The sequence below is a fragment of the Heterodontus francisci genome, chromosome 5, assembly GCF_036365525.1.
Source record: "Heterodontus francisci isolate sHetFra1 chromosome 5, sHetFra1.hap1, whole genome shotgun sequence".
Lineage (NCBI taxonomy): Eukaryota > Metazoa > Chordata > Chondrichthyes > Heterodontiformes > Heterodontidae > Heterodontus > Heterodontus francisci.
In genome coordinates, this window is record NC_090375.1 from 74,585,236 (window position 1) to 74,604,716 (window position 19,481).

Sequence of the window (19,481 nt, forward strand, 5' to 3'; positions counted from 1 at the left end):
ATTGTGAATAGCTTAGCCCCAAGTACTGATCCCTGCGGTACCCCACTAGTTGCAGCCTGCCAACCCAAAAATATCCTATTTATTCCTATTTTCTGCTTTCTGTCCTTTAACCAATCCGCAATCCATGTTAATTTATTACCCTCAATCCCATGAGCCCTAATTTTATGCAATTAGGTCATAAGGTTCTATAATAAAAGTTATTGGTGAATCATTGAGCTCTGCCTAACTAAAAATGACTGGCTTTGCTCTAGTAGAAATACTTAGTGACCCGTGACCCGAATTGTGTGGTGGTAATGATGATGAAACTGTCAGAGGTCGCTGTTATTATTCCATTGAAACTGACAACAACTTTATGAGTCCCCATTAACGCAACGACCTACTCAAATCCAGAAGTTGCTGTCAGTGATACTATGCTCCTCCAGAGGGTGTGCTGTTGAGGTTCTTCAGACTGCAATCAATGGAAAATCTTTGAACTGATGAGAACTTCCATTCTTATGCTTAGTCTCACAATAAGAACACTTGAGGAAGTTACATCTTGTTGAATGGGGTGCAACTAGGTTTTTAACAACATTCTGATTTCAAAATTACTACTAAATACACTTACTGGTCTTGAAGCTAATTTTATATTTGTGGAATGTCAAATTTCTCCATTATGATAAAAATCCACATTTTTAAAATAATTTTTCAAAGTTTGTTTATATTAATATATTTTAGCTTCTATCTTAATCCAATCATAATTTACTATTAAAAACTATAAATTAAAAGTGAAGGATAAAGTGCTTTTTACTTCCTGGTTTGCTGGCTGTGACAATACTTCAATTTGACTGGCTGCTTACCCTGCTTGCTGAGATCACTGCTATTTGCACACCTGGAGATTGCCTTGACTTGGAGACAGATTTAAACTGCTGTCAGGAAAGGGGATGTCCGTGCCAAAGAGATCGCGAGATCTTTGTGGCTGCTTTCTTCGAGATCAGTGGTGAGTGCTATTGCTTCCCTGCTGACCCAAAATCCGGGCCAGTAGGTATGTTGTTACTCGAGTGATAGTTTGGTTTGTGTGTTTGCAATTGTTAGAATACTGTGCTGCGAGATTAATTTGATGGCATTGTATTCCATTGACCACAAGTCATGCTGTTCTACTTTTTTATTTAGAGTGCTTACTTTAAAGATAGTTCAGCACAAAACAGCACAGATTGACCCTTTTGGAATTAGCACATTTGTTAACTGGTAAAAATGAAGTAATCTAGTTTTTTAATATCTTTCAGTACATGCCTTTCACTCAAGGTTTATTTTCCCCCAGGGAAGAAAGGGTGAATTTAAATCCCTCATAGTTGAGCAATAATTCTTCTTTTGTGTCCAGGATATGAAAGCAAAAGCGGGAATAAGGAGGATCATTATGAAAAATCACATGCATTGTTTTTATGAATCATCCATGGCCATAGCAGATCATGGAAAAGGAAATGATTGGAGGAATATGCAGTTTTCAAGACCTCTGCTTTCAGCTCTACAGGAAGAGTCTTTTTTTGCCGAAGTGGATAGGAAATGGAAGCACAAGTGTTAGACTCCAGATGCTTAGTGGTAATTAGGTGATTCAGGTCCACCCCGTTGTTCCAACCTTTATAATCTGGTGTCATTCTCAAAATGACTGAGAGGCATTTCCTTTTGAGTGTTCTTTTTCATTCCAGTTGTGTTTCCATTTTCCGATGCCAGGCTTTATTCCTTTGTCAAGCATTGTTTCCCTTATCATTTTTTGCTGTTGGGAAAAAAAGATAGAACTAATTAGCACCTTCATTATCGTGTAATAGGAAAAGCCTTTAAGTAGATATTCTTTTTAATCAAATATTATTATTTTGAACTGGGTGCAGGAACAATCCCTGCACTATAACAGGTAAGCCCAAGGCCCAATCCAAATTAGATCATGGATCTACTTTAAATTGCACCGGTGAAATGAGGTCAGCTACTACGTGTCTCCATACAGCTTTCTGATGATGTGGGCATCAATGTTGGGCTGCTGCGATGTCAAGTAGCTGTCTTCAGATAAATCCTGGGAGTGGTTTTGCCACAGTGGAGAGGGGGTGGTACATCGATTACAATGCCTGCAGAGTCAGGGAGCACTCCCACATTTGCCAGTTCTGATGAAGGGTCACTGACCTGAAACATTAACTCTGCTTCTCTCTCCACAGATGCTGCCAGACCTGCTGAGTATTTCCAGCGTTTCTTGTTTTTATCTCAGGTTTCCAGCATCTGCAGTATTTTGCTTTTGTTTTAGCACTCCTACTCCTCCTGGCTTCACAGGAAGTTTTTGTTTGAAAAAAAAACTTCATACAATTTACCTTTCATTGGTTGTCATAGCAGCAGTTGAAGAATCCTGAGGAGGGCCGGCCTGAATTGATATATTCAAAGGGCCTAATGACATTTTAGGCATCTGCCCAGAAAAAGTGCCTTCTCCTCCAGAGGGCAATTGATGATTTTTGGAGCAATGAGATGGAAACTCAGTGGAGCTGTGTTTGGCTCTAAACTGCAGGTACCCACAGTAAGTATGCCCCACTTGTGCCCTCCCTTTCTAAATTGCCAAATTTCAGGGCTAGAATGTTTTAAACTGGTGGTGCATTATTACGAAATGTGAACTTATTTTATCATGCATTTCTTGTTGAAATAGTTCCATCTTGATTTTCTCCTCAAGTTTATGACTCACTTCCTTTTGTTCCATAAACATGAGCACTCCTTCAGTACTTTGTGCAAGTGGCCCTTATTTGTGTGTGAGCCTGGCTGGTCCATGTTTGCAAACTCATACAAATAATGGCCGCTTTTTGATCAGGCAGGCTATCACAGCCAAGCCTGATCTTTTATTCACCTACCAACCACAATTTCCAGGAGGGTTCATCAGGTGGTGATCAAGAGCAGGAACTTCTTCATTACTGAAGAACAGTACAGCTAATTACAACCTCCCTGCCTGAGGTCAACTAATTCAGGAGATCGGTTCTCAGCACCGAGCTGAATCTGAATTTTCAATCTCAATTGCTTTCTTCAAAATGAAATGAATATTTATGAAGTTCAGATTCATTTAAACAAAAATCTCAGGAAGAATGTTCATTCCTAAATAGAAGAGCTTTCCAGCCTTGGCTCAGTGGTAGCACTCTCACTGTTGAGTCAGAAGTTGCACCTTCAAGTCCCACTTCAGAGACTTGAACATATACAGCTGAATTTTCATCATGGAGGTGGGGAACAGAAGCGGGTTTGATTTTGGGTCAGAAACCTGTCACCAGTAGGGATTAAAGTAAAGATTTTCACGTGGGGAAGCCTTTAATCTGTATGGAGACAGGTTTCCTGTCCACTTAGAGCCAGTTTTTTTTTTTCTTTTTTTTTTAGAGAGCTTTACTCTGTATCTAACCCTGTTTTTTTTTTCTTTTTGAATCTAATCTTGTTTTTTTTTCTTTTTATAAGGTGGCCTTTATACCTCAGGCCCCCACTTAAAGCCAGTGGGGGTGGGAACGGAGGCAGGTCAGATGAAGTGTGGGACTCATTTAGATTCCCACAGCAGCCATCATCGAGGCTGCTGATTGTCCTGAGGGAGAGATCTGCAGTTTGTGTCAAAGCCTTCCACTGCACTAGAGGGACACGAGATGTCACAGGGGAACCAGAGGCCAGGCACCCCGGGCAATGCTGGAGGCCATAAGGGAGAGGAGGGAGGTCCTCTTCCCGAAGGCTGGCAGGAGGAGGCCCCCTCATCATGCAGCAAGGGCACCTCTCTGTTAGTGTCCTCTCCCTCTGCCTCCTCTTCCTCATCCTCTCTCACCTCCTGCTCCTCCCCTGATAAGCTGTCTGCTTCCAGGGCCTCATTGTCCTTAAAGTCCACACCTCTCTGGAGTGCCATGCAACTGAGAGCACAACAGATGACCGTAATGACCGAGACCCTTGCTGGAGCAAAGCCTACATACTCTTTGACCAGAAAGACACCAGTCAAACTTATGATAGGTTGTAACTTTCGCTTTCCATTCACCATCCTTAAGCCATCACTGCCAGTTAACGAGAATGTCAGAGTGAAAGCAGATGAAATCGCAAAGCAACAAGGTAGAGCAAAAGCATACTTTGACAAACGTACAGGAGCAAGGGAACCGCAATTTAAAGTTGGAGATTGGGTTTGAATCAAATGGCCAAATTGCAACCACAAACTTGCTTCACATGTATCAGGTCCAAAGCAGACTAAACGTTTGCTAGGTACCAATGCTTATCTGTTGGAATGCGAGACGTTTGATAGGGAGCAGACCAGGATATTTTGAGGATAGTGGTTATAAGGATATATTTCCTTTTCCTTTGAGTGCTAGTAATCATCCGCCTCATCAAACTGATCAAACAGATCCACAACCTCAAATTCGTAAATCTAATCGCAGACCGAAGAGACCTTCCTATCTCAAAGACTATTCCTGTACTTGGAGAAAACAGACAAGTTGAACACTAAGAAACAACTTGATGTACATATGTTTGATATTTAGAATATTTTATTTAAAAATAATGCCTTTAGTTAAAAGGGGCAATTTAGTTTTGATTGATCTGGGTTTGATTGTATTAGTCTATCCACTGATCTGTGTGCACTGTGCTTGATTGCTTAATCCTAAAGTAGAGTTTAAGAGTTTGAAACTGAGACTAAAAAGACACAGAGCTGAATGTTGTACTAAACACAGACTGTTCTGAGAAGACATTGTATTGATATCTTGTAAGTGCTGGGATATTTTAAAGTGCTGTAAATAAACCCATTGGTGATTTAATACAACTGTGATATCTGCATTGCTCTGAGATCAATCAGATATATCTAATATATACAGCAACCCAGCGTAAACTTAACGGCTAGCACTGGGAATGGCGTCCTTTAACTGACATGCTGGCTGACGCTGTTCTTTTTGGGCACCCGTACGCACCCCACCCGCCCCTCCACCGTCTCCATTCCTGACTTCAGGGGGCACCAAAAATTCAGCTCATAATCTATGCTGAAAATTCAGTGCATTACTGAAGAAATACTATCAGAGGTGCTGTCTTTCAGATGGGATGTCCCGCCTGCACAGGGGAAATGGTGGCATTGTGGTAATGTCACTAGACTAGTAACCCAGAGCCCCAGACTCATGATCTGGGGACATGGGTTTGAATCCCACCATAGCAGATGTTGGAATTTGAATTCAATTAATAAATCTGGAATTTAACAGCTGGTTTGGTGGTGACCATGAAGCCATTGTCGATTTGTTGTAAAAACACATATGGTTCACTGATGTCCTTTAGGAAGGAAATCTGCCGTTCTTACCTGGCCGGAAAAATAGGCAAATAGGAAAAGTAGGTGGGGTAGCTTTGTTAATAAAAGAAGGTATCAGTGCAGTGCTGAGTAGTTGTACAGGTGCAATAGATTATGATGTGGAATTAGTTTGGGTGGAAATAAGGAATAGCAAGGGGAAGAAGTCACGGATGAGAGTCGTCTACAGGCCCCCAAAGAGTTGCATCATTGTAGGGTAAAGGATAAATCAGGAAATAATGGAGGCATGTAAGAAGGGCGCTACAATTGTCATGGGTGATTTTAATCTACATATTGACTGGACAAATCAGATTGGCAGAGGTAACATGGAAGACGAATTTGTAGAGTGCATCAGGGATTGTTACTTAGAGCAATATGTTGCAGAATCTACCCGGGAAAAGGACATTTTAGATCTAGTAATGTGTAATGAAGTAGGATTAATAAGAGATATTGTAGTTAAGGATCCTCTAGAGGGTAGCAATCACAACATGGTAGAATTTCAAATTCAGTTTGAGGGCGAGCAACTCTGGTCTCAAACCAGTGCACTCAACTTAAACAAGGGCGAGTACAGAGGTATGAAGAAAGAGTTGTCTAAAGCAGGCTGGGAAAATAGACTAAGGGGAAGGTCTGTGGATGAGCAGTGGCAGACATTTAAGCAGATATTTCATAATGCTCAGCATAAATTTATGCTGGTCAAAAAGAAGGACTCGATGAGAAGGATGAATCACCCGTGGTTAACAAAGGCGGTGAAGGTGCGTATCCAATCAAAAATTAAGGCACACAAAGTGGCGAAAACCAGTGATAGGCCAGAGGATTGGGATTTTTTAGGAACCAGCAGCGGATGACTAAAAAGCTAATAAAAAGGCATAAAATTGATTATGAAAGTTATTATAGGTTATTATTATAGGTTTTTATGAGATTCCCCCCTCACTCTTCTGAACTCCACTGAGTATAATCCTAACCGACTCAATCTCTCCTCATACGTCAGTCCCACCATCCCAGGAATCAGTCTGGTAAACCTTTGCTGCACTCCCTCTATAGCAAGACCATCCTTCCTCAGATAAGGAGATCAAAACTGCACACAATATTCCAGGTGTAGCCTCACCAAGGCCCTGCATAATTGCAGCAAGACATCCCTGCTCCTGTACTCGAATCCTCTCGCTATGAAGGCCAACATACCATTTGCCCTTTTTACCGCCTGTTGCACCTGCATGCTTACTTTCAGCGACTTGTGTACGAGAACACCCAGGTCTCATTGCATATTCCCCTTTCTCAGTATATAGCCGTTCAGATAATAATCTGCCTTCCTGTTTTTGCTACCAAGTGGATAACCTCACATTTATCCACATTATACTGCATCTGCCATGCATTTACCCGCTCATTCAACTTGTCCAAATCACCCAGAAGCCTCTCTGCATCCTCCTCACAACTCATCTTCCCACCCAGTTTTGTGTCATCCGCAAATTTGGAGATATTCCATTTAGTTCCCTCATCTAAATCATTAATATATATTGTGAATAGCAGGGGTCCGAGCACCGATCCCTGCAATACCTCACTAGTCACTGCCTGCCATTTGGAAAAAGACCCATTTATTCCTACTCTTTGTTTCCTGTCTGCCAACCAATTTTCTATCCATCGCAGTACACTACCCCCAATCCCATGCACTTTAATTTTACACGCTAATCTCTTATGTGGGATTTTGTCGAAAGCCTTCTGAAAGTCCAAATAAACCACATCCACTGGCTCCCCCTCACCAACTCTACTTGTTACATCCTCGAAGAATTCTAGTAGGTTTGTCAAGCATGATTTCCCTTTCGTAAATCCACGCTGACTCTGTCCGATTCTACCACTGTTCTCCAAGTGCTCTGCCATAAAATCTTTGATAATGGACTCTAGAATTTCCCCCACTACCGACATCAGGCTGACTGGTCTATAATTCCCTGTTTTCTCTCTACCTTCCTTTTTAAATAGTAGGGTTACATTAGCTACCCTCCAATCTGTAGGAACTGTTTCAGAGTCGATAGAATCTTGAAAGATGACCACCAATGCATCCACTATTGCTAGGGCACTTCCTTAAGTACTCTGGGATGTAGATTATCAGGCCCTGGGGATTTATCGGCCTTCAATCCCATCAATTTCGCCAACACCGTTTCTCTACTAATACTGATTTCCTTCAGTTCCTCCCTCTCAATAAACCCTGTGTTCCCCAACATTTCTGATATGTTATTTGTGTCCTCCTTTGTGAAGACAGAACCAAAGTATGCATTTAGTTGGTCAGCCATTTCTTTGTTCCCCATAATAAATTCCCGTTTCTGACTGTAAGGGACCTACATTTGTCTTCACCAATCTTTTTCTCTTCACATACCTATAGAAACTTTTACAGTCAGTTTTTATGTTCCCCGCAAGCTTACTCTAGTACTCTATTTTCCCCTTCTTAATCAATCCCTTGGTCCTCCTTTGCTGAATTCTAAACTGCGCCCAATCCTCAGGTCTGTTGTTTTTTTTGGCTAATTTGTATGCCTCTTCCTTGGATCTAATGCTATCTCTAATTTACCTTGTAAGCCATGGTTTGGCTACCTTTTCTGTTTTACTTTTGCGCCAGACAGGAATAAACAATTCTTGTAGTTCATCCAAGTGCTCTTTGAATGTTTGCCATTGCCTATCCACCGTCATCCCTTTAAGGAACGTTTCCGAATCCATCATAGCCAACTCGCGCCTCATACCTTCGTAGTTTCCTTTATTAAGATTCAGGACCCTAGTCTCAGAATCAACGATATCACTCTCCATCTTGATGAAGAATTCTATCATATTATGGTCACTCATCCCCAAGGGATCTCGCACAAATAGATTGTCAATTATTCCTCTCTCATTACACACTCGACACCATCCAGGACAAAGCAGCCCACTTGATTGGCACCCCATTTACCACCTTCAACATTCACTTCTTCCACCACCAATGCACAGTGGCAGCAGTGTGTACCATATATACAATGCACTGCAGCAACTCACCGAGGGTCCTTCGAAGCACCTTCCAAACCCAAGACCTATACCACCTAGAAGGACAAAGGCTGCAGATGTGTGGGAACACCACCACCTGCAGGCTCCCCTCCAAGCTACACACCATCATCACTTGGAACTATATTGCTTTTCCTTCACTGTTGCTGAGTCAAAATCCTGTAACTACCTTCCCAACAGCACTGTGGGTGTACCTACACCTCAAGGACTGTAGCAGTTGAAGAAGGCAGCTCACCACCATCTTCTAAAGGGCATTTACGGATGGGCAATAAATGCTGGTCTTGTCAGCAATGCCCACATCCCTCAAACGAATAATAAAAAACTCATAAGTGGCTGTAAAAGATCCCATGACATTATTTCAAAGAAAAATACTTCTCTTTCGAGCAAAAGCACTAAAACAAATAATCTGTTAATTGTGTCATTGCTGTGTGGGAACTGGTTGGGCTGAATTTTATCTGGCCTACAGGAGTAGGAATGGAGATGTCGGGGTAGTCAAAAGATTGGGAGGGGAGGTGCTCACTTGGATACCCGACATTGTGACGTCGGTTCAGGATTTTGTTAGCAGTGGGAAAGCTCCTAGGCAGCATTGTTGTTACAATGTGACGGGTCTGCAATTATATTTCTGAAAAGGTACTTAGCATATATTTGCTTTGGCCTGACTCAGATTTAATGGGCCAGGGGTTTCCTATTTAGTAATTGGTACATGAGGGATTGTGTGTCTTCAGATCCCTGACCGTTTAAAGCTGCTGGCCACAAGGTGAGGCCTCAGTGCCACCATGAGAAAGCAGCTATGGGGAGTGTTGCATGACTCCAGGAAGGGGGACGGGGGGGGTGGCGGAGGTGTACGGCGATTATTGCCCAACAGAGGTGCAGCCCCCGAGACAAAGGTGGGCACTGAGGTTCATTAGCCCACAAGGCAAGGGTGGATGCAAAGGAGGTGCAGCCCTCACAGGGTGGGCACAAAGGGGGTGCATTCCTCGAAGCAAGGGTGAGCGCATAGGGGCATTAGCCAGTGATCAGAAGGGAGTGGCAAGGGGAAGGGTCCAAAACAAGCTTACGTGTCCAGGGACAGTGTACAGGAGGGGGAGCGATCAGCTGGAATGGGGCTCATACACCCAGTCTTTGTGGATCCTTGTGCTGCGCAGCAGAGACTCAGAGGGAAGGAGTGCCAAGCAATGGCTGGGCAAGCTGGTGAAGATTGACTAGGGGAGTCACAGCAGCCGGCCGTGCCAAGAAGGGCTTATCCAAGGCAGGGAGTGTACCAGACTCATTTCACCCCTCCAGAAGTCTGAGTGCCAGTGTCAGCAAAGACTGGGATCTCCAAGGAGGCCGTCACCAACTTATGCACCATGCTGCAGGATGAGCTGCGACCTGTGGGCTTTGGTAGGCATCTTGTGTCCATGGGCCTGAAGATCACTGTGGCACTCAACTTTTAACACCTCTGGATCTTTCGAGGGATCCACTGAGGTTATGTGTGGGATCTCTCAGCAGCAGCCCACCGCTGCATCCAGGACTTGACCAGTGCCTTGTTCAAGAGGGCCGGTGGCTATGTGCAGTACTGGTCTGACCTTGAGAGTCATGCAGAGAGGGCCATCAGATTTAGAGCCATTGCTGGATTTCCCCAGGTGCAAGGTGTCGTCAATCACATGCATATCATCATCAAGTCTCCCACGGAGCAGATAGCGACCTTCATCATCCATTCAATCAACATTCAACTGGTCTGCGACCATGAAAAGCGTTTCCTGCAGGTGTGTGCCCGCTTCCCGGGAAGCAGCCACAGCACCTACATACTTCAGCAGTCCCGGGTGCCATAGCTTTTCCAGCCCCCCGCTCGCCTTCAGGGATGGGTTCTCCAAGAGAAGGTCTACACATTGACGTCATGGCAACTCACAGCTGTGAGGAACTCTCAAACTGCAGCACAGGAGGGGTACAACACCTGCCATGGGTCTACCCCAGTGACCATTGAGCAGGTCATTGGGCTGCTGAAGATGAGATTCAGGTGCCTGGGTCGATCCACTGGAGCCCTGCAAGGGTCTCGCGTATTGTAGTCGTCTGCTGTGCTCTGCACAGTCTAGCACTGCAGAGGGGGAAAGGCTTGCCTCAAAGAATGTGATTAAATGCCATTCCTCATCTGACGAAGAGGATTTGGAGGAAGATGGTGGGCAGGCAGGATGGGATGATGAAGCCTTGTACCAGAGGCAAGGGCCACTGAGAGACTTGCAAGGGAGGCTTGGACCAATCTCATATGTACCCAGTTTCTGCCACCAAGAGGCCCATTTCAAGAAACTCAACAGCAATCCTGCACCTTGCGCCCAGGCTCACCAGGCACATGTACAAAGCTGAGAAGGTGCCCATGTGCAGCCTGCCCCTGCACTGGGAGCCCAGTGAGGGAAGTATGAGGCTGGCATCTTAATCAGGGCAGCAGAAAAAGCATGAGTGGTTCACAGAAACATAGAAAATAGGAGCAGGAGTAGGCCATTCGGCCCTTCGAGCCTGCTCCGCCATTCATTATGATCATGGCTGATCATCCAACTCAGTAACCTGTTACCACTTTCCCCCCATATCCTTTGATCCCTTTTGCCCCAAGAGCTATATCTAACTCCTTCTTGAAAACATACAATGTTTTGGCCTCAACTGCTTTCTGCGGTAGCAAATTCTACAGGCTCTCCACTCTCTGGGTGAAGAAATTTCTCCTCATCTCAGTCCTGAAAGATTTACCCTGTATCCTTAGACTATGACCCCTGGTTCTGGACTCCCCCACCATCGGGAACATCCTTCCTGCATCTACCCTGTCAAGTCCTGTTTGAATTTTATAGGTTTCTATGAGATCCCCCCTCACTCTTCTGAACTCCAACTAATATAATCCTAACCGACTCAATCTCTCCTCATACGTCAGTCCCACCATCCCAGGAATCAGTCTGGTAAACCTTCGCTGCACTCCCTCTATAGCAAGAACACCCTTCCTCAGATAAGGAGACCAAAACTGCACACAATATTCCAGTTGTGGCCTCACCAAGGCCCTGTATAATTGCAGCAAGACATCCCTGCTCCTGCACTCGAATCCTCTCGCTATGAAGGCCAACATACCATTTGCCCTTTTTACCACCTGTTGCACCTACATGCTTACCTTCAGCGACTTGTGTACGTGAACACCCAGGTCTCGTTGCATATTCCCCTCTCTTAGTTTAGAGCCGTTCAAATAATAATCTGCCTTCCTGTTTTTGCTACCAAAGTGGATAATCTCACATTTATCCACATTATACTGCATCTGCCATGTATTTGCCCAATCACTCAACTTGTCCAAATCGCCCTGAAGCCTCTCTGCATCCTCCTCACAACTCACCCTCCCACCCAGTTTTGTGTCATCTGCAAATTTGGAGATATTACATTTAGTTCCCTCATCTAAATCATTAATATATATTGTGAATAGCTGGGGTTCTAGCACCGATCCCTACGGTACCCCACAATCACTGCTTGCTATTTGGAAAAAGACTCGTTTATTCCTACTCTTTGTTTCCTGTCTGCCAACCAATTTTCTATCCATCGCAATACACTACTCCGAATCCCATGCGCTTTAATTTTACACACTAATCTCTTATGTGGGACATTGTCGAATGCCTTCTGAAAGTCCAAATAAACTACATCCACTGGCTCCCCCTCATCAACTCTACTAGTTACATCCTCGAAGAATTCCAGGAGATCCTTTCGTAAATCCATACTGACTGTCAATTCTACCACTGTTCTCCAAGTGCTCTGCCATAAAATCTTTGATAATGGACTCTAGTCCATTGATAATGGATTCTCAGCAAGGAAAGTGGCATGCATTTATTGAAACATATACAATATCCAATAACAAGACCAAGTTGCACACACCTGTGAAACCCCAACTGCGTCCAGGTGCTCTTCCTCCCAAACCTCTGTGTGCTTCTACAAAGTGCTCCCTCTACATCAGCAGCTGACATGAAGGCAAGTTGCTGAACATGCTGCCCCGTGGTCCGGAATGATTTGGCGGCTGTCCTCTGGCTGCCTGAGGCCTGAAGCACTCCGACTGGCTGACTGGTTTCTGCACAGATGCAGGAGCCTCCTTAGTCATCGCAGCTACTGGAGCTGGGGTCACTGTTGGAGGAGCTGAGGAGTCACTGTCCATATTTGGAGCGCCCTGAGGGGGGGCCCCCCAGATGTGGAGGTCAGCCTCTCTTCCTCCCTTTCAAGACTCACTTGAACCTCCTGCTGAGCAGAGGCGGATGAGGACGTGGAGAAGACACTGGCCATCTCATCTACCTCTCATTTTGCCACTGCTGCATTGGACTCATGCCCAAGGCGAGTGTGTACAGGTCTGCGCACATCCCTGGGATCTGGCTCTCCAGAAGGGTCGCCAAACTCTCAATGGAGGAAGACATGCACTCGCATGCCTGAGACATGGCAGCACTCATGGCATGGATGGACTCCTCTATCATCTGCGCATGACTGTGCATTGCCTCTGGTAGCTCAGTCAGATGTTCCCTTACCCCTCTCTGCAACTCCAGCATGTGCTGTTGACGGCAGAGGCTCGTTATCAGACGGGGGCTCAGTATGGGCCTGGCCACACACAGACCTCCGACCGTCAGTGGTCTCGCTAGTCACGGCCTCTGCCAGCTGCTCGGATGCGTACGTGGTGTCTCATCTGCTTGTGACCTGCATCTAAGCGCCCGAGCGCATACCCACCATGAGAGTACGTACGCTGGTGGAGAGTGTAGAGAAACGGTGTGACGGTGCATGCTCTGAGGATTCTTCCTACTCGTTCTCAGAGGACGACGTGATGCCAGTGGTGCCAGCAGGTTTGAGTAAAGGGAAATTTAGAAATCCAAAGAGAGAGGCCAGGGCATCAGAGCAGGATAGTGATGTGGGTAACTCCCAACAGAATGGGACAGGAAGGGACAGAGAATTTAACAAAAATTGTACATTGGCAAATAAGGTCATTGCAGGGAATAGAGGTAAAAAATGAAATTTGAAGTTCCTTTATCTGAATGCACTAAGCATCGCTAATAAGATAGATGAACACGTGACAGGAATAGAGATAAATGATCTACTTCTAATTACCATTTCTGAAACAAGGTTACAAGGAGATTAAGTTCCGAAGAAGGGTCACTGACCCGAAACGTTAACTCTGCTTCTCTTTCCACAGATGCTGCCAGACCTGCTGAGTGGTTCCAGCATTTCTTGTTTTTATTTCAGATTTCCAGCATCCGCAGTATTTTGCTTTTATACAAGGAGATTAAGTTTGGGAAATAAATATTCCAGGGTACACAATATTTCAAACAGGCAGACAGAATGGCAACAGAGGAGGGGTAGCCCTGATAGTAAAGGATGGCATAAGGACATTAATAAGAAGGAATCTGGCCTCAAAAGATCATGAAGTAGAATCAGTTTGGGTGGAAATTAGGAATAGCAGGAGTCAGAAAACACCGGTGGGAGTAATTTACAGGCACCCTAACAGTAGTTATATTATAGGACAGAACATTAAATGGGAAATTATTGGAGCATGTAAAAAAGGTAATGTATTAATTGTGGGGGACACTAATCTGCATATCGACTGGGACAATCAAATTGGCAACAGTGGTCTAGAAGATGAATTTGTAGAATGCTTTCCTGACAGTTGCTTGGAGCAATAGTTGGTACAACCAACTAGGGATAAAGCTATCTTAGATCTCGTATTGTGTAATGAAGCAGGGTTAATAAGCAATGTGATAGTAAAAGATCCACTGGGAAATGGTGATCATAATACCATTGAATCTCATGTTAAGTTTGAAAGTGACACATTTCAATCATAAACAAGAATCTTAAACTTAAACAAAGCCAATACGAAGGTATGAGGTTAATTGAGTAAATAAACTAGAAGGTATGGCGGTAAATGAACAGTGTGAAATATTTAAAGAAACAATTCAAAGGGTTCAACAAAAGTACATTCCGTTCAAAAACAAAAACTGGTCCCGAAAGACCCATCTGTGGCTCACTCAGGAAGTTAAGGAGAGTATTAGACTAAAAGAAGCTTCCAATGTTGCGAAAATAGTAGCAAGTCTGAGGTTTGTGAGTGTTTTGGAAACGGGCAAAGGGCCACCAAAAAGTTAATAAAAACGGAAAAAATTGAATTTCACAGTAAACTAGCCAGCAATATAAAAACAGATTGTAAGAGCTTTTATAAGGGTACACAAAAAAGACAGTAGCTAAAGTAGATGTTGGTCCCGTAGAGGCGGAGACAGGAGGAATCATCATGGGGAATGAGGAAATAGCAGACATTGAACAAATATTTTGTGTGTGTCTTCACAGCAGAAGACACAAGTTCCATACCAGAAATAGGCAGTAACCTAGGGGCTAAAAAGAGTGAGGAAATTAAGGATATTGACATCAATTGAGAAAATGTATTGAAGAAACATGAGGAACTAAAATCTGACAAGTCCCTGGGACCAGATGGCTTACATCCTAGGGTTCTAAAAGAGATAGCTGCAGAGATAGTGGATGCGCTGGCTATAATTTTCCAGAATTCCTTAGATTCAGGAATGGTCCCATCAGATTGGAATTGGCAAATGTTACGCCACTTTTCAAGAAAGGAGATAGAGAGAAAACGGGGAACTACAGGCTAGTTAACCTAACATCAGTCGTTGGGAAGATGCTGGAAACTATTATTAAAGAAGTCTTAACCTTGCACTTGGAAAAGCATAGGATGATTAGAACAAGTCAGCATGGTTTTACTAAAGGGAGATCCTGTCTGACAAATTTATTGGAGTTTTTTGAGAATGTAACTAGAAGGGCAGATAAACAGGAACCAGTATATGTAGCAAACCTGGATTTTCAAAAGGCATTTGATAAGGTGCCACATAAAAGATTAACAGGCAAGATAAGGATTCATGGTGTTGGGGGTAATATATTAGCGTGGATAGAGGATTGGTTAACAGACAGGAAGCAGAGAGTGAGCATACATGGGGCAGTGAAGAGTGGGGTGTCGCAAGGACCAGAGCTGGGGCCTCAGCTATTTACACTCTATACTAATGACTCGGATGATGGGACAGAGTAATGTATCTAAGTTTGCTGATGATACAAAGCTCGGTGGAAAGGTAAGCTGCGGGGAGGATGTAGAGTGACTGCAAAGAGATATAGACAGGTTAATTGAGTGGACAACAAGATGGCAATGGAGTATAATGTAGGGAAGTTTGAAGTTGTTCACTTTGGTCGTAAAAATAGAAAAGCAGAATATTTTTTTAAAAGGTGTGAAACTGGTAAGTGTTGATGTTCAGAGAGACTTGGGGGTACTCATACAAGGAATGCACGAAGTTAACATGCAGGTGCAGCAGGCAGTTAGGAAGGCAAATGGCATGTTGGTCTTTATTGCAAGGGGATTAGAGTACAGGAATAAAGAAGTCTCACTAAAATTGTACAGGGCTTTGGTGAGACCGCATCTATATGCGGATTTGGTCTCCACATTTAAGAAAGGATATATTTGCACTGGAGGCAGTGCAGTGAAGATTTACTAAATTGGTCCCTGGGATGAGAGGGCTGCCCTATGATGAGAGGCTGAGTAAATTGGGCCTATATTCTCTGGAGTTTAGAAGAATGAGAGATGGTCTAATTGAGACATTCAAGATTCTGAAAGGGCTTGACAGGGTAGAAGTTGAGAGATTTTTCCCACTGGTCAGGGAATCTAGAACAGGGGGACACCGTCTCAGGATAAGGGGCCAATCATTCAGGACTGGGATGAGGAGAAATTACTTGCCTCAAAGGTGAATCTTTGGAATTCTCTACCCCAGAGGGTTGTGAATGCTCCATCAATGAATACATTTAAGGCTGGGATAGATAGATTTTTGGTCTCGCAGGGAATCAAAGGATATGGAGAGCAGGCAGGAAAGTAGATTTGAAGCCAAGATCACCCATGACTGTAATGAATGGCGGAACAGGCTCAATGGGCCATATGGTCTATTTCTTCTCCTATTTCTTGTGTTCCCTCTGAGGTGCCATGACCTGCATAAGAAAACACAAACATTTAGGGATTCTGCTGCATAGATCTGTCCATGCCAGCCAGGCATGATGTGGTTCTCTAGAAGGTTGGTGGTCGCCACATGACAACAATACTTCCTCATTCTCTTGGGTGGACACTCCAGTCTTTCTGTCTGCTATGGATCAGCCGCCTTAGAAGCCCACTAGATCCATAGTTCCAGGGCCTCCTCCTATGCCAGGTCGGTTCTTGGATGTCTCGGATCCCACCTCCTGTCTTTGCCTATTCCCCAGTGCTCCAAGCAGAAAGAGGGACACTGTTGGTCTTCCAATGGTCACTAGCAGGACTCTTGTTCTAGTGGCAGCCCTTTGGCCCCTGATGGGGCTCTTGAATGCCTCCTCCGCACATCCGCTCTCAATGGATGTGTGAGGGGGAAAGCTAGGACAGAAGTCCGGCTCTCTTGGAGATGCAGCCATGCATCTGACATAATCTGCTGTTGCCTCAGTCTCTTGTCACCTGCTTTTTAGTCACTTCCTGATCATGAAGCACTCCCTCCCACGTGACCACATGCAAGCCCCAAAGATGAGATGGGTATGGAGGTCATTGAATCTCTTGCGGCACTGAACCCAGTTTTGGGGAGTGACCCCATGGCTACTGATCTCCTCGGTGCTCTCAGTCCAAGCTTGCTTGGTCAGGTGGGAGGGTCCCCTCCTGCCATCCCATGGGAAGAGGGCCTCCTGCCTTTCCTTCACCGTGGAGGAGAATCATCAGGGAGTCATTGCTGAACCGTGCGGCCACCCAGTGACTTCCACCTGACATGGTCCCTCTTGGCTTCTGGAGAGTTCCTGGCCTTTTGAGCCCTTGGTCAACAACACAGCAGTACAGAAGCACAAGGACTCCAGGCAGGGGGGTCAGCAGCCCAACAGCACAGGGACTCCAGGCAGGGGAGTCAGCAGCACAACAGCACAGGGACTCCAGGCAGCAGGGTTAACAGCACCGAGATTCTAGGCAGGAGGGTCAGCAGTACAGGGACTCCAGGCAGGAGGGTTAGCAGTACAGGGACTCCAGGCAGGAGGATCAGCAGCACAGCACCAAAAGCAAAGCAGCATAAAGTGAAGCAGCAGTTTGAGCAGGGCTGACAGCACTTTAAATATGGTGTTAGCACCTGCACTCTTCTCTGCTGACGACGCAATCGGCATCTCGCCACCCGCCTCGCCCTCCAATGGGACAGGCCCTGCATCTCCTCAAATGGGCTGGCCGCCACGTGAACGCGGTTGGCCGACCGCGCACATGATGAGCGGCAACACCACGCTCATCCAGTTCTGCCGCCGGGACCCACAACAGGCTGACAAAATACAGCCCGTTGTGTGTAAATCAGTTGTAAAGTTTCCTGTATTACAGCATTACATTTCAAAAATACTTCATTGGCTGTAAATTGCTTTGGCGCATCCTCAGGTTGTGAACGGCACTATGTAAATGCAAGTTCTTTCTTTAATTCACTCAATCGTAGACCCAAAAATACCATTCATGGAACAGTCTTTTTAATTCCGCTCATTATGTTTATAAGCAGTTGTTAACTACTTTGACTAAGATCATAACTGCAGCCAAAATGTAGTTTAATAATTGCTGCAGTTATTTTCGAGGATTATTTACTCTTTGTCTATGGATACCACCTGGACCATTTTGTTATTAAAATGAAAACTTCATTTCATTCAAGCAAAGATAAATCAACACAACAGTTTCAAGTTCATTGTCAAATCTAGATAATTTCAACCTTATAATGTAATTTCTTTTCAGTGGTTGCAGAATGGTGGAAAAGATTCCTGAGTTAGCCAGAAATATTGACAGGTTTCTGTCCTGTTTAAGTTGTGACCTAAATTTCATCTGTGGCACGTATGTTTTTTTGCCATGCCCCTTCATCACATGTGGAATTTTGTCCAGTGGACCAGATGCAAGGTAGTTGCGAATAAATCACCAGCTACAACTGTGTGGTTTGCCCAAGACATTCTAGTGAGTGACAGCATGGCTGAGAATCTGTCACTTGAAAGCCAAACTCCCAATGAGCAATGTCAAAAGATCCTCTGGATCTGCCTGAATTATGTTTTTACTTTCCTCAATGTTTAACTTCTTTCCTGGTATTTCAACCATCCAACATACTGAACAATTTGTTTGGATCAACTTTGCCCTTCCCTTCAGTGATCTTAAAAGCTTCAATGTATTATTTTGGCATTTTCTCTTTTAGAAAGAGCACAAACCTGCATTATTGGTAGAAATTAAGTTAAAACTGGATAATTGCCAGTATTTTTTACATCATTTTATTCGAACACTTTCAATATCTTTGCTCAAAAAAGCACTAATGGATATATTTCGTGACTATCTTTCTCCAATTTTTTTTGCTGGATGGCGGTGGGAGGAGGTGTGAGTAAGAGAGGATTTCGGGGCAGAAAATTGGTGGAATCCCTATTCCCCACTACACATGCCTACAGGGTAGACCATATCTACAAAATTTTGAGTCGGCATACTGAAACAAGCTGCAAATATGAAAATTTTTTCTCGTAACATATTCCCTGTTATTTGCAGCTTTGCAATACTGGATACCAGGATATCCATTAATTCCTGAAACTAGCATTGCTAAGGCAGTGAAGCAGTCCAGATTTCCTTCTGCTGACCGATTTGTACAATCGCTCACAAAGTAATGGATTACACAGGCTGAAGTGGAGATGTAAAAAAATTTGCCTCCCTTTACAAAAAGCATGGACAGCTGTCACAGCAAAGATCTGCACCAATCTGGAGAAGACCAGGTATCCCACTCTAAGTATTTAAATAACCCTAATGCTGGAGGATTATCTGAGATCTGAGGTGCACCTGTTGCTGGATGGAAGTTGTTCCTCCAACTGCAGAGATGCAACCTAATTACGTGAAGCAGAAAATCTAGGATTTAGGCTGGATATTACAATGGAAATTAATGAGAGAGCAGAACAGTGAATTGGTCATGAAGGCCAACACAGCTAATGAACAGCATTCCTGATTTCTTAGGTATTTATGTTAATAACCAGAAAAATTAGGATTACTGCAAATTAAGCGCACTTATCTCCATGCCCAATTGTCCAACCTGTGACCCTGTTCAAGTAAAGCTCCATGTCATTAATTTGACCATGCAAAATGTACCTTTTAATGGTCCAAATGAAGCGTACGGTAAAATATTATACAAATTCACTTTACTGT

At 44.2% G+C, this 19,481-nt stretch overlaps 1 protein-coding gene across 2 annotated transcripts in view; it reads right to left on the reverse strand.

Moving 5' to 3' along the window:
- Positions 1–1,199: 1,199 nt before the first annotated feature.
- cnbd1 (cyclic nucleotide binding domain containing 1) overlaps positions 1,200–19,481 on the reverse strand; it is a 222,977-nt gene continuing 204,695 nt past the window's right edge. For both annotated transcript variants that reach the window (XM_068030845.1, XM_068030844.1), the window contains one exon: positions 1,200–1,750. In XM_068030845.1, coding sequence (XP_067886946.1) covers positions 1,634–1,750 — 117 coding nt within the window. In that variant the 3' untranslated portion in view covers positions 1,200–1,633. The remainder of the gene's footprint in view (positions 1,751–19,481) is intronic.